The sequence below is a fragment of the Lepeophtheirus salmonis genome, chromosome 5 (assembly GCF_016086655.4).
Source record: "Lepeophtheirus salmonis chromosome 5, UVic_Lsal_1.4, whole genome shotgun sequence".
Taxonomy (NCBI): Eukaryota; Metazoa; Arthropoda; class Copepoda; order Siphonostomatoida; family Caligidae; genus Lepeophtheirus; species Lepeophtheirus salmonis.
Window position 1 is genome coordinate 61,019,721 of NC_052135.2, and position 12,576 is coordinate 61,032,296.

General features: G+C 30.1%; 1 protein-coding gene across 1 annotated transcript in view; it reads right to left on the bottom strand.

The window, feature by feature from the left end:
* Window positions 1–12,576, bottom strand: part of LOC121117594 (uncharacterized) — a 637,532-nt gene that overhangs the window by 595,348 nt on the left and 29,608 nt on the right. The window contains exon 2 of the mRNA XM_071888878.1: window positions 5,937–6,175. Within this exon, the coding sequence (XP_071744979.1) occupies window positions 5,937–6,175 (239 nt within the window). The remainder of the gene's footprint in view (window positions 1–5,936; window positions 6,176–12,576) is intronic.

Below are 12,576 nucleotides of genomic sequence, written 5' to 3' on the forward strand. Positions count from 1 at the left end.
TAATATATTTATTTACAGACACATGTGGAAGTCATACACTTATATTTCTGGTTAACATAACTCCTTAATACAATAATTATCTTTCATTTGCGAAACTTTGTCTTAGCAAAAAGGAAAAAAAAGTTGTTTATATGGGCTTTAAGGCTGAGAAGCCGGTTTAAAGAGAAAGTTGGGAGCACATTTATAATGAGAGGTTTTATTTGTCCTGAAAAAATGCTAAAAATAGCCAGAGGCTTGGAATGTTATATCATGGGGAACCCCCTTATTTACCCTTTTACAGCACATGGACAGGGTTCCACCTTCAATTGCGTTATGAATTCTTTAGTGAAACGGGATTGCCAACAATAGGAGAATATTATTTGGGATGTGAGAATCGCTTCATCGAAAATGTCATTTTTGATTTTAATGTGGGACGAAACAAATGGAGGGATAGCATAGATTGATCTACCCTCCGACACCCTTCTGTTTGCTACTTGAGACAATGACCTTAAAAACAATTGGGGACGTATTGAAGATGGCAAAAGCTGAGAGGTTGGGCAGTGGTGCATCAATTGTAAAAAGGCCCTACTCTAGACTGGGGATCTTAGGTTTTAACAGAGATCCTAAAGCAGGTTTGGGCTCAACATTTACTATCCCAGTCCATTTTTACCTCATTTTATGTGTACTGAAGATTTGGGAATAAAAAAAGATATAATAGATTATTATAACACTTTTTTTTGTACTCACGTTTATTTGGAAAAAATATGAAATTTTCTTTTATGTTTGTATGAATCTTTTTTTATTTCCTAATATCTTGTAAAAAAAATCAGGGGTGAATGTATTTTTTTTTTTTTTTTTTTTTTCAGGGATGATAAACAGTATATTAATTATTGCTTCTATCTCAAATATTTATTTGTAAACATTTTACAGTCTCCCATTGATCAATTATCTTCACAAGAATAGAAAAAATAATTTGTTCTATTTTCTTACAATAAAATTGAGAGAAAATTAAAAAGTTTTGTAAAAGAAATATAGGTTTATATACGAAAAAAAAAAAAAAATATTATTTCATGATTTCAACTCATGAAAAAAGGGGTCGAAATAACACAAATCATAACAATTCTATATTTTTTTTCCTTATATTTTTTATCTAATCGTTTAATACAAAAATGTAGGGAAGAAAATAAATTTTAACCGAAGATAAAAAGGAGAAATTTTAAGAAATGTGATCAACTACGAACGAAGAAATAAAATCCCTTGAGAATAAGTTGAACGTTCTACAATGTATAGACATATATACAAAAACTATTGTTAAAACATTGGTCAAAATATAAGGAGTCATAAATAGGTCAACATTTTTATAAGAACCATATACTGGGTGTAAATTTTCAATCTCTACCAATGTTAATATCGTTGCTTGACATCTGTTTAGCAACGGAATTCGTTTATTAAGAATTTGAATTTATTTGATGCTTTAAAAAAGTTTGTCATAATTCTTAGTCTATATTAAAAAAATAAAGTTTATCTGTATTTACCGGTCCGTGCAGAATTATTTACCAATTTTTGTTCTGAACATATCGCAGACAATAATGACTTGAAAACAATTTATTCATACATTTTTTGAATAATAAAATAGTTTATGATCAAATTTAATCAATATAGCCACCATTTGACTCAATGACACTGGTCAGGCGACGTCTGAAGCTGCCATAGACTTGCTGGATGCAATCGGCGTCCATGGAGGCCCAGGCCTTGTTGACAGCAGCCTTTAAGGCATTTATGTTCTTGTGTCGTTTTTGCAAGCCTTGGTCTCCACATGCGCCTAGATAGAGAAGTCTAGTGGGTTCAGATCTGGGCTCTGAGGGGGCCAGTAGTCCTTGGGCCAAAAGCTTATGTTGTCCTTGAGCCACTCCTGAGCTTTCTTGGAATGGTGGGCGGGTGGTCCATCTTGTTGAAAACCCCAAGGAAAGTTACCGAGAGCTGCAATTTCGATCCTCTTTGTTTCCTGATTGGACATGGTCTCACGTGTGGAAGTTGTTACGCTCTCACAGGAAGGATTTTTGTTTATTTTAACAGGAAAAATACGAAACAATCAGATTGGTTGTCACAAAACCTCTTAAAAAGTATATATACATAATCGGTAAATAATTTTGCACCCCCCGGTATGTATCTCAATGTAGATCTCGCAGTCGTTCAGCGTGTAGTATCAGAGCCATATACAGGGCTGTGTATAAAGTGTTCCCAGATGTATGTTATATACCAATGCAATATAAAGAAAAAAAAATAGGCATAGTATACTGTGCCTAATGAGTATTCTGAACGTTGATTGGTTGAACTAGAATTAGCTCTTGTCAAACTCTGAATAATTTAAAACTATATTTGAATACTAAATCCATAAAATTGGATAACTACCAACTGATTTTGGGTCTCTTATTTCTGTTTTATATTGGGTGAAAGGTTGCAAGAGAGTCTGCTTAGATAACTCTAATGTAGGTGGTACATTTTTATAGTCTAAGACAGTATGAATTAGATTTAAATCATTTATAGGAGCAGAAGTTGAACAAAGTACACTTACCTGCCAAAGAATAGACCGAGAAATGTACCAATTGATTCCATTTGTCCAATTGTATAGGGTAAAACACAGTAGTATGGTGCAATGGATTTATTTGCCCTGATAGCAGTATCATTTAGTTGAATATAATATTTTTGCCATCCACCAAGCATTGTGAAAATCTTCAAGACTTTAATTTTTTTTTAAATATCAGAGTTACTTCACCAAGATAGAAGTGTGAGAGTTGAATTATTTATCTATTGTCCCACCTTGAATAATCAAACTCCAAAACTTGCTTGTAGAGTTCAACTATGATTTTTTTGTGTGTGTATGTTTTTATATTTTTTCTTATTCTTCACAATGTTTGTCTTTTGGTCCAAAGATATATGTTTATTTTGTCTTCGTAATCTTGAACAATGTTATTTTATTTTTCAGTGTGTTCAGCAAAATTTTCTTAGGATTACTATGCAAGAATGCCAGGTTTCTTTTAGGTTATCATTTGGATTTCTTGTAATGCTTTTTTTAGGGATTGACAATATTTTTGCATTAGCATATAAACATTGAATCTTATTCATAAATTGGAATGTTTCATATTCCCTTTTTCGTTTATTGGAGTAAGTATTTCAATTTTAAAACCGTTTTTGTTCCTTTAATTGGTTAGATGGAGTTACACTGATTAAGTATAAGTAAACATGATAGTATTACAACTAACCTAGAAATTTTGTGTGAAGTCCATATACATAGGTAAAGTATATTTTTTTCTCTAGGAATTTCCTGGGTGCGAACCTACGCCGTTTAATGTTTGCTAAATAACATAACAAAACTTCTTTATATCTTGTTATTTTTGATTTCTTAAGTTATACATGCTGTTCACTCATTTTGTGGCTTAGCACTTCGCATTTCCATTTTGAACTAACTGATTTGTAGATCCCTGATGCTAATAATCCTTTTGTAATGAAAAAAATATGAGAAAGAGAAAAGTTGGAACAAAGTATTTTTTACGCAATAACACTAATCGAAAATAAGAATGTTCCAACATAATTTTCTTGAAATTCCGGATTGAACTCCCGTATATCAAACTTAAATACTATGCAAATGATCGGCAAGATTATAAAAGGTTGGGGCAGAGCAATCACCCTAATAAATAGAGCTGTTACTGTTAATCTGTTCAACATGTCATGAATACTATGAAAATCTCCTTTTCTCACGTTTAACGCATTTGCATTCAAAAGACTTATGATAAGTATCTTACTGAGAACGTTGAGGATGTGTGTACGTACTTGCATTTATATTTATCATTTAGAATGGAGTTGATAAGACTAACGATACGAATTAAGCACGTTAAACATTTTCAAAAACGTTATAGAATTATCAGATTAATTATCTGATATAAAATGAATAAATACTTAAGCTTACAAGTAGTATGCACAAAGGTTTCCCAAATGGTCTTTGTGTGTATCCCGGGAAAACAAATGACTAAATGACAGGTTCCCACTTGTAAATTTTAAGTATTCTAAAATTTAAGTATTTCTTTTCATATTTTAACAAGATATAATACATTTTAATCTAATCCTAATTATAAATTCTGAAGTATCATATTTTCAATATTTCCCCTTATCACTAACAATAAGCGGATTGTTTTGTTAGAGTTTACGAGTCCTGCTTTTTTGTATTTCATGACAGTCAATAATGAACTTACTAACTTGAATGAAGCTGGATGTTGTTTAATTGCAAAACACAGAACCTGACGCGCGGGCTAAGAGTTAGTTGGCACACCAATTAAATCCATATAATTTTTTTTGTGATAAATATATGAGACATATGAAATGTCAAATTTCAAATGTCTTCAAAAATACATATTATAATATTCGACATGTGATTCTTCAAATATGTATTAAATGTAATGAGTTTGACATAATAAAAGGTTAATTAGATTAATAAATAATTAAATGTCGGATTTATCATAGGTGTAAACCCCTGGAAAAACCGCGTCCTGAGAGAGAAACCCTCATAAAAACATATTTACATTATTTTTGGTCTAGTTAAAGTATAAGAAATTGGTTGCATTCAAATACAATATGCGTAGGAAAAAAAACTACTATCTTGTTTAATCTTTAAATAGATTAAATATGCAGGATAATTAAGAATAAGCAGCATTCAGTAATTTAGCCAAAAACGAAAAATATCGTGACAGTGCCTCAGCCTTCCCCAAAATGGAGAGACTTATTGATATTGAATATTAAAACAAATAGTTTAAGGAGTATTAAAATTTAACTATTTTGATATTGACTATATAAATAAACCTATACAGTTAGGGGGTCAAACCTTGTAGCAGCATTACTAAATTACGAAAACGTGATTTTTAAAAGGTTCTTGGTGAAATATATACCAGAATTTTTCTTTATACCATCTCCTAGACAGTTCTCTGTGCTGTCATCTTCCTCCATCCTCCTTAGGAATGTGTACACAGTGGGTCTGGATAGGTCTACTTGGCAAACAGTTTCTGCCACACCTATCCTCACAAAAGCCGTCCTGAGACCATTATTCATAGGTTTATATCCGTGCCCATCTTAGAGAGAAGAGAAAAGTGCAAGTAACAAACACTGCATCTGATTCATCAAGAAATCCTTTCAATTTTAGATTTTTTGAAATAAATGTCACGAACCACATCAAGAAAGGTTAACTTTTCGTAAAGATTGAAAATCTGCACGTGGTAAATGAAATTATTAATATTTAATGTCTTTATGTCCTATAAGGTCTTTAATATAGAACTTAAAATCGGTCATGTTCTGTTCTGTTCCATCCCTGTAGTCGGTGCATGAAAATAAGTCAAATTTTAAAGTACCCTCTACAATTTTCAAGAAATTACAACTCAAAACTACTTTCTGATATATTTAAGGCACTAATACTGGCCCAGATGGTTTGCAGACGCGTTGCCTCATTGTTTGTTGCTCTGACATTTTTACACTTAGAGACAACTTGTTTATTTTGTTTCAATTTTCATAAGGTTATGTAATGAAAGGGATAAAAGTATTATATCAATACTAAAACTGTGATTATTAAAAAATTTGTAATCAATTATTTCTGCTGAATTATTTTTTTAATCCTTCTAATAAAGATCTTTCAAACAGCATATGCCATCATTTGGAACAATCATGCAAATAAAATACAACCTCAAAAGTGCTGTAAGAAGGGAAAAAAACAAACATTTTGATAATAACACTATTATTTGTATTCACAATTAAACATTCATTCATTTTGCTAGAATAATATACATATGAATATCCTCAGTAGGGGGTCGATTTTCTTGAATAAAGAGTAGAACAAGAAAAGTCATGTTGATATTAATATGACAGACTTCCGTTACAAATATAATTAACGATAAATTAACTGTAAGAAAACTTACGTCAATATAGAAGAACTTTTTGAATGACTTCCACCAAATACGAACTTGATCCTTTTCTTCATCAATGGGTCGATATCTGTAGAACTGAATAGGCTCTCCACTTAAGGTCTTCTCAGGGCTCCAATACCATGAAAGACTATATAGACTCTCATCCTTGTTTAGTTCAAAGAGACAGTCCATTCGGAGTGTTTTCCCTTCTTCAACTTCACCCTCTGTTTTGAGAGTCACATCAGATAGTGCTGAAAGTGTAATAATAATAATACTGATTTAATATCATTTAAAAATCGTCGTCTTATTAAGAGCTTAAAAACAAATTTTTATTTTTTATTGTTAATATTAAAGCTGATTTACCGTGTCGAAAGGCTTACCCAATAAGTAAAGTTACAATTATTTATTTATTGTACAAAGGAACAACTTTACCTTACATTTCCCTGAGTTATTAGACGTCGAAGAACAAACCAATTATTCTATAATAATATAGAAGATAATTCCCAAACAAATCCTGGGTATTAATCTCCGTATTTCATGAGCACACTCAAATGTAATTACTCACTCAATACTTAGGCATTCTCTCCCTCCTCCCGGATTAAATAGCAATAATAACTTATAGAAAGAAAAAAAAAAAGATTTAATGAGACAGTGAGCACTTACTCACGTTGCTAAACTCTATTTAATGTCACATGTATTTTTTTAAATATATAAAGTACTTCCCATTTGTTTTCTTTTTTAAAATGAGTGATCTAAACGCCTGCAACATTTAATTCTTTTTTAGATACGATTTGTAAAAAATAATATACAAATACTCTTCTTTTTTTTAATAAAAAGCCCACGCTTGATTATATTTTTATTTCTTAAATCATGTATCTACACTAAAAAAATTACTTACTTTCATACGAGATACAAATGTACAGACTGACTTTGCTTTATAAATATAGAGCCTAAATCACTCCCGAATAAAAAATTGGTCTATACTGGTTACACAAAAGAATAGGTGATGATGTCATGAACGTTTTAAAATTCTGAACATCCGCACAAAACCGTTCTATAAAGCTTAATATGTTACATAAATCATATTTATACAGCTCATTAATAGAGATAGTATTTTTGTAGTAGCGTGAGAAGAACGTATATTTTATTAAAATAGCATTAGTACAGGAAAAAAAATAAAAACTATATTAAAATTCATGTGCATATTTTTTACCATGCACTTTTAAATCAATTTACACCACGGAAAGGCAAGGATTCTTCTTTTAGAGAGAGATGTTAACACACCTACAACTGATTAAATAATCAACAAAAAGAAGAAAGAACACGCGCATCAACCATTTTTCCTTATTTAATTGCTTTACATAGCTTTTTTTCTTTACACGGATCCCTTCTTTACCCATTAATCAGGCGGATAGATTGAGAGCAGTTTTGTGATTTTGGTCTGAGATTGCTATTTGGACCTAAATATCCATCCAAATCAGTCAAAAAAATTACCTAATACCAAACCGAAAATATATAATTCGGTCTTGAACCGAGTTTAAACACTATTATGTATATAGTAGGTAGAGTAATGTACAGTTAAACTGCAATGATGTACAAAAAATTAAGGAATTTTTTCATTTAATTAACTGCGATTATTTTTACATTACAAGGAGCTAATTAATGTTTTACACATAACATAACGGTTATTATTATATTTTGTGTAAATAATCTGACTTTAAAGAATTAGGAACATTCATGGATAAATTCAACGTTAAGTTTCCTTGGTTTTGTAAAGGAATAGAGGAGTATTGTGTTACTAGAAATCCAATGAAAAATGTATTTTCTATATTCATTTCTATTTTAGCTGTTACAAGATTTGAAAAATCATTGAATGAGTAAAGACTCATGTTACAATAGGGCTTAGAGAACATTCCATAGATGATTTTGTCATGATAATAGTATTAAAGTAATCCTTGCTGACCCTTAAGGAGTCATTTGAATGAAGAGAGATAAAAATTATAGGCGAAATAGTTTAGAAAATTATTGTACAGGGGGTCCCCAATTATCGCTGTTTTGGGAAAAGGAAAAATCCACGTAGTACAGGGACTTTTTAGAACTAAATTGGGTGAAATTATTTTTCAAGGCTCACTTATTTCTATTTTTTTAGAGTATGGTTAGGTCTATAAAAATATTTTATAACTCATATTTTTTTTAAATAATGTATGCCGTACAAGATAGTTAACAAATAAGTGTAAAATTTAATATTAAATAATCGGAACCTACAAAGTATTTAATCAGCAACCTTTATAATCGCACGTTAAGTTAACCGATAGTTTTAAGTCATGGTATAAAATCAAATACTTACTCCCGCCCTATAAAAAATTATACGACTCTATTATATGAATATGTAGGCATAAGATGAACAAACGAATCCACATTCCACAACTGTCAATATTATTGTTTACCTCAATATATAGTTTTTTTATAATTTATTATCATAATATTAAAAAAATACGATATGGGGAGAATATCCTGGACTATACAGGAAGTCAGAATGATTCCAAATACCACGTTATACGAAAGGCACAGTGTACGAAACTCCATTATCCATGGACCTCCTGTATTTGCACAAAAGTATGTGATCATTTTTTTTATTATTATTATTGAAGAGGGGAGGCTTATCAATTTACCTTTTAAAAATACTCCCATTTTATAGATTATAATTTGTGGTGACGTATCTGTACTTCAAAACTGACATGGTTGGTATTGTAGGATTAGGGTGGACTGTTTTTCAACTTTTTTTGAATTTCGATTACGGCTAGTTTGGAAAAGTTGTTAATTAGTAAGACAATATTTTTAAAAAAATTCCATTTTCTTATTTTCTCTAAAGCTAACTTATGTGGCAAAAAAGTGAAAAAATAAAATAAAATAATATATTTTTTCTGAAAGTGTAAAACAAGGATGCACAGTATACGCGGATCATCAAATTTTTCTTACTTTTTTTGTTCCATAGGGAAATTTTAGAAAAACACTTTGAAACACATATTATAAGCTAAAAAAATGTTTGCCAAAATTACAGCAAACAAATTCACTAAAAATGTCCTATTAATATCTATATTAACTAAGTAAAGAGTTTTTACCTTTTTTCATAATTTGATTGAGATGTGCGACCTAAAGATCACCTTTACTATTACTTTTTTGCAATGTTTTGAATATACGAAACAAACCCCAAGAAAAAAAATATAATATAACTCTAGAAAGGTTAAAAATTAAGACAATATTAGAATGTATATAAAACACAAATAATATATTAACTTTAAGTTCGAAATGCATTTATTACTAATGAAGAATTCTACCAAGTATTCATTTCATGAAACATAATTTTTATTTGTTTTCTAGGAATAAATAATTAACTCACAATTTCCTAGACATAATTATATGAAGATAATTGAAACTGAAAGGATTGAAACAATCGTGAAACAGGTCAACTCAGGTATTTCCTATGCTAAAATGCATAAATATTTATCCTTAAACACATATTAACCCGATAATTCTTGCATGTCATCTATTTTTGGATATTTTAGGATAATAAAGACTATATTCAAAAAAGTTGCTCCCGGGCAACTTTATGAGAGAAAGGATTAAGTCATGTTGAATATCTTTTCTACAAAATGTGTGTAATTATACAAAAATCAAGTAAAATGAAGGATCTTATTTTTTAAATTTTATAATATTATAGGTAAAACTGAAGAATATATTTTATATTACATCTAAAAAAGATTTGTTTCAAAAAAAGTTCAATTTTTATTGATCATTATTTAGTTTCATATAGAATATTTAATAAATATGGGCTATTTTGACTGCAAATTTTTTGAAATGGCAAAAAAAGGTATCATGTTTAGTTTTAGTTATAATATAGAGCTATGGAAAAAAATAATAACTTCTATAAATGATCCTTCATGTTATTGGTTTTTTTTATGATTAGACACATTTTATATGAACTGTGTTTTAGATAACTTAATAAATAATTACATTCTTTTGAATTAAGAATGTCTTTCATTTATTGGTATTATCTTAAATTTTTAATTTTAAGTGTAATTAATTTATTGCATTATATTTCTGTTCTTTTAATATTTAAATAACATAATCACACAAAAGTTTTAGCTGGGTGATATTGGGCAATTTATATTTTTCCTCTTCATGTACTATAGATGCTAAGGTATGACACCTGAAATAAAGAAGGCATTTTTCTTATATTATTTACCAAAATATATTACATTGAAAAAAAATATATTTTGTTTAATATTTTTTAAATACACAACTACAATTTTCAACTAAAATTGATCTTCCACACATTATTTAATTTACAAATTTTAGTCTTAACAATTATTTTGGACAAAATATTTAAAGTTTTAAATTAAAAAAACTTAATACATGTCCCAGATATCGTTTAATATGTATATTTTTAACATATTACAAACAAAAAATGTATGTAATATACATTAAGATCTTTTGGTATCAGAAGAAGGATTTATGATTCAAGTGAAAAAAAGGAAAACCAAATGACGTCAATAGACTTCCACGTATTTAGAATTCAATGGCTAAGGTATTCCTCTGCCAAGATTTGAGACATCCTATAACACTTTTGGAGAAATCTAAAATTGTTGATTCATTGAATTAAAAAGTACACAGGGCCTTAATATTGTTATTTATATTGTTTTTTTTTTGCCCATGTTCTGAATTAATTGTATTTGATTTAACATATGTGATGGTTCGAAAGTAAGAAAATTATAATATTTTAACGAGTCCAACAATGGGAGTAAAAATTCACAATGAACTGTACAATAATGCGCAACTTTTTCGTTTAATCTTCAGCCAACACATGCCTTGAGATGTAGAGTCGTATGATATGTAGTGGGATCCGTATTTATTTCCTTCCTCTCACAGCTGATTACCAATGATCTAATAAAACATAATAACAGCTAAGCTGCTCTCTTTTTCAAGATTAACACGTAAACTTCCGGTCATTTTTAGTTTTACACACCGGCAGGACATATTTTATACAAAACATGGACTGTTAATCAATGTTAATTTTCTCCTTAATATAGGAAATCTTAGATATTATTTTTTGTCATTCTGGCTCACCATCCTTTGTGCATAAACAAACTATTATAAAAATGTCTTCATCTCGTCATCATGAGTGAGCAAAAATGCAACGCATCTAAGATCTCCTAGATGATGAAGATGAAGGGGCGAGGATTATGGAAATTGGGAAGTGATCTAGGAGCCTGGTTTACAAGGTGCCCAAGATGTAGAAGACCTATACAGAAAAGGAAGAAGTAGAGGACACAATTTAAAGAAAGATGCAGAGTTCCTGTCCAATTTGGAGAAGAAGATCAAGGAGGACCGACGGAATCGATGAATCGCGTAGTCAACAACTTTTCCCTGGCTGCTAGGACCATTATGATGGTTGGTAAGGGTACTAATTACAGTATACCCTAAGACTGTTTTTCATGTATAAATAAAAAACGGACATTCATACATACATACCAATAAACTTTGCTTCATTAATATAGATAGATAACGAGAAGGGATTATATATCTCATGACGTCATTTACTGCGTGATCGATTGAAATCTGAACACTTACAAACTCAATACTTAATGAAGGTTGAGTGATTGAAATTAATTCATATTTCGATATATTAAAGCATAAACAATTAGTTTCAAAACAAACTTGAGCTTTCTAGCTTACGTACAATTACACTGGAACGTGATCGACGAATTTCCATTCTTACACTCCAAGCAGATTAGCGTCTCCAGGTTCACTGTTTACACCTTTAGCAAGTCAGAAACGTTGGAGAAGAAAAAGGGCTCATTCAAAAAGGCCAAAATTTACCTGCAGGAGTTATAGAAGACACACCAGGTAAATCCCCTCAAGTCCATGACGACCCATGCAAGAGATCTTGGAGTTTCAAACCAGACTGTCCAGATAGTTATCTAAAAAGTTGGTGGAAAGAGCTTTGTGTTTATGAAATTTAGAACGGAACCGGAAGAGAACCTAACATTTTGGGTCCGCTACATCCCTAGCATTTACACTTAATAGATTTGAATGACAAAATCTCTTAAAAATACTACTGTCTTCATGGCTTAATAAACATTATTAATAAAGATTTTTCTTCCGTCTTTTCATTCCATTGTTCGAGTCACAATTTAGTTGTTCTTTAAAATAACTAAGAAGTAAAAATCAAGACAATTACCGCATTGTTTTTTTGTTTTTTTTTCAATGAACGTACGGCTTATGTTGTGAACACACAATTACGTACCACAAAGATATGGAGTCGAGGGTAAACAATAGCGTCTAAAGACAAAAGTGAATATACATGCACATTGTACCTATGGAGATAATATGTACATAATTGGAGTTAATTAAAACGAAAATAATAAATAATTAGCAGACGGAAGATCATTATAAGATTATTTAAGTTCAAATCCGTAAAATTCTTGTCCCTATAGCACCTAGATGTTTGGATAAGCCACAAAAACATATTTGAGTGTTTGTACGAAGGAAATCATGTTACAATTCAGCAAAAAATGTTAATTAATTAATAATAAAGTTTTTGCGTGCTTAATATTAACTGACTAAGATAACAAAATGTTGAATTTATTTG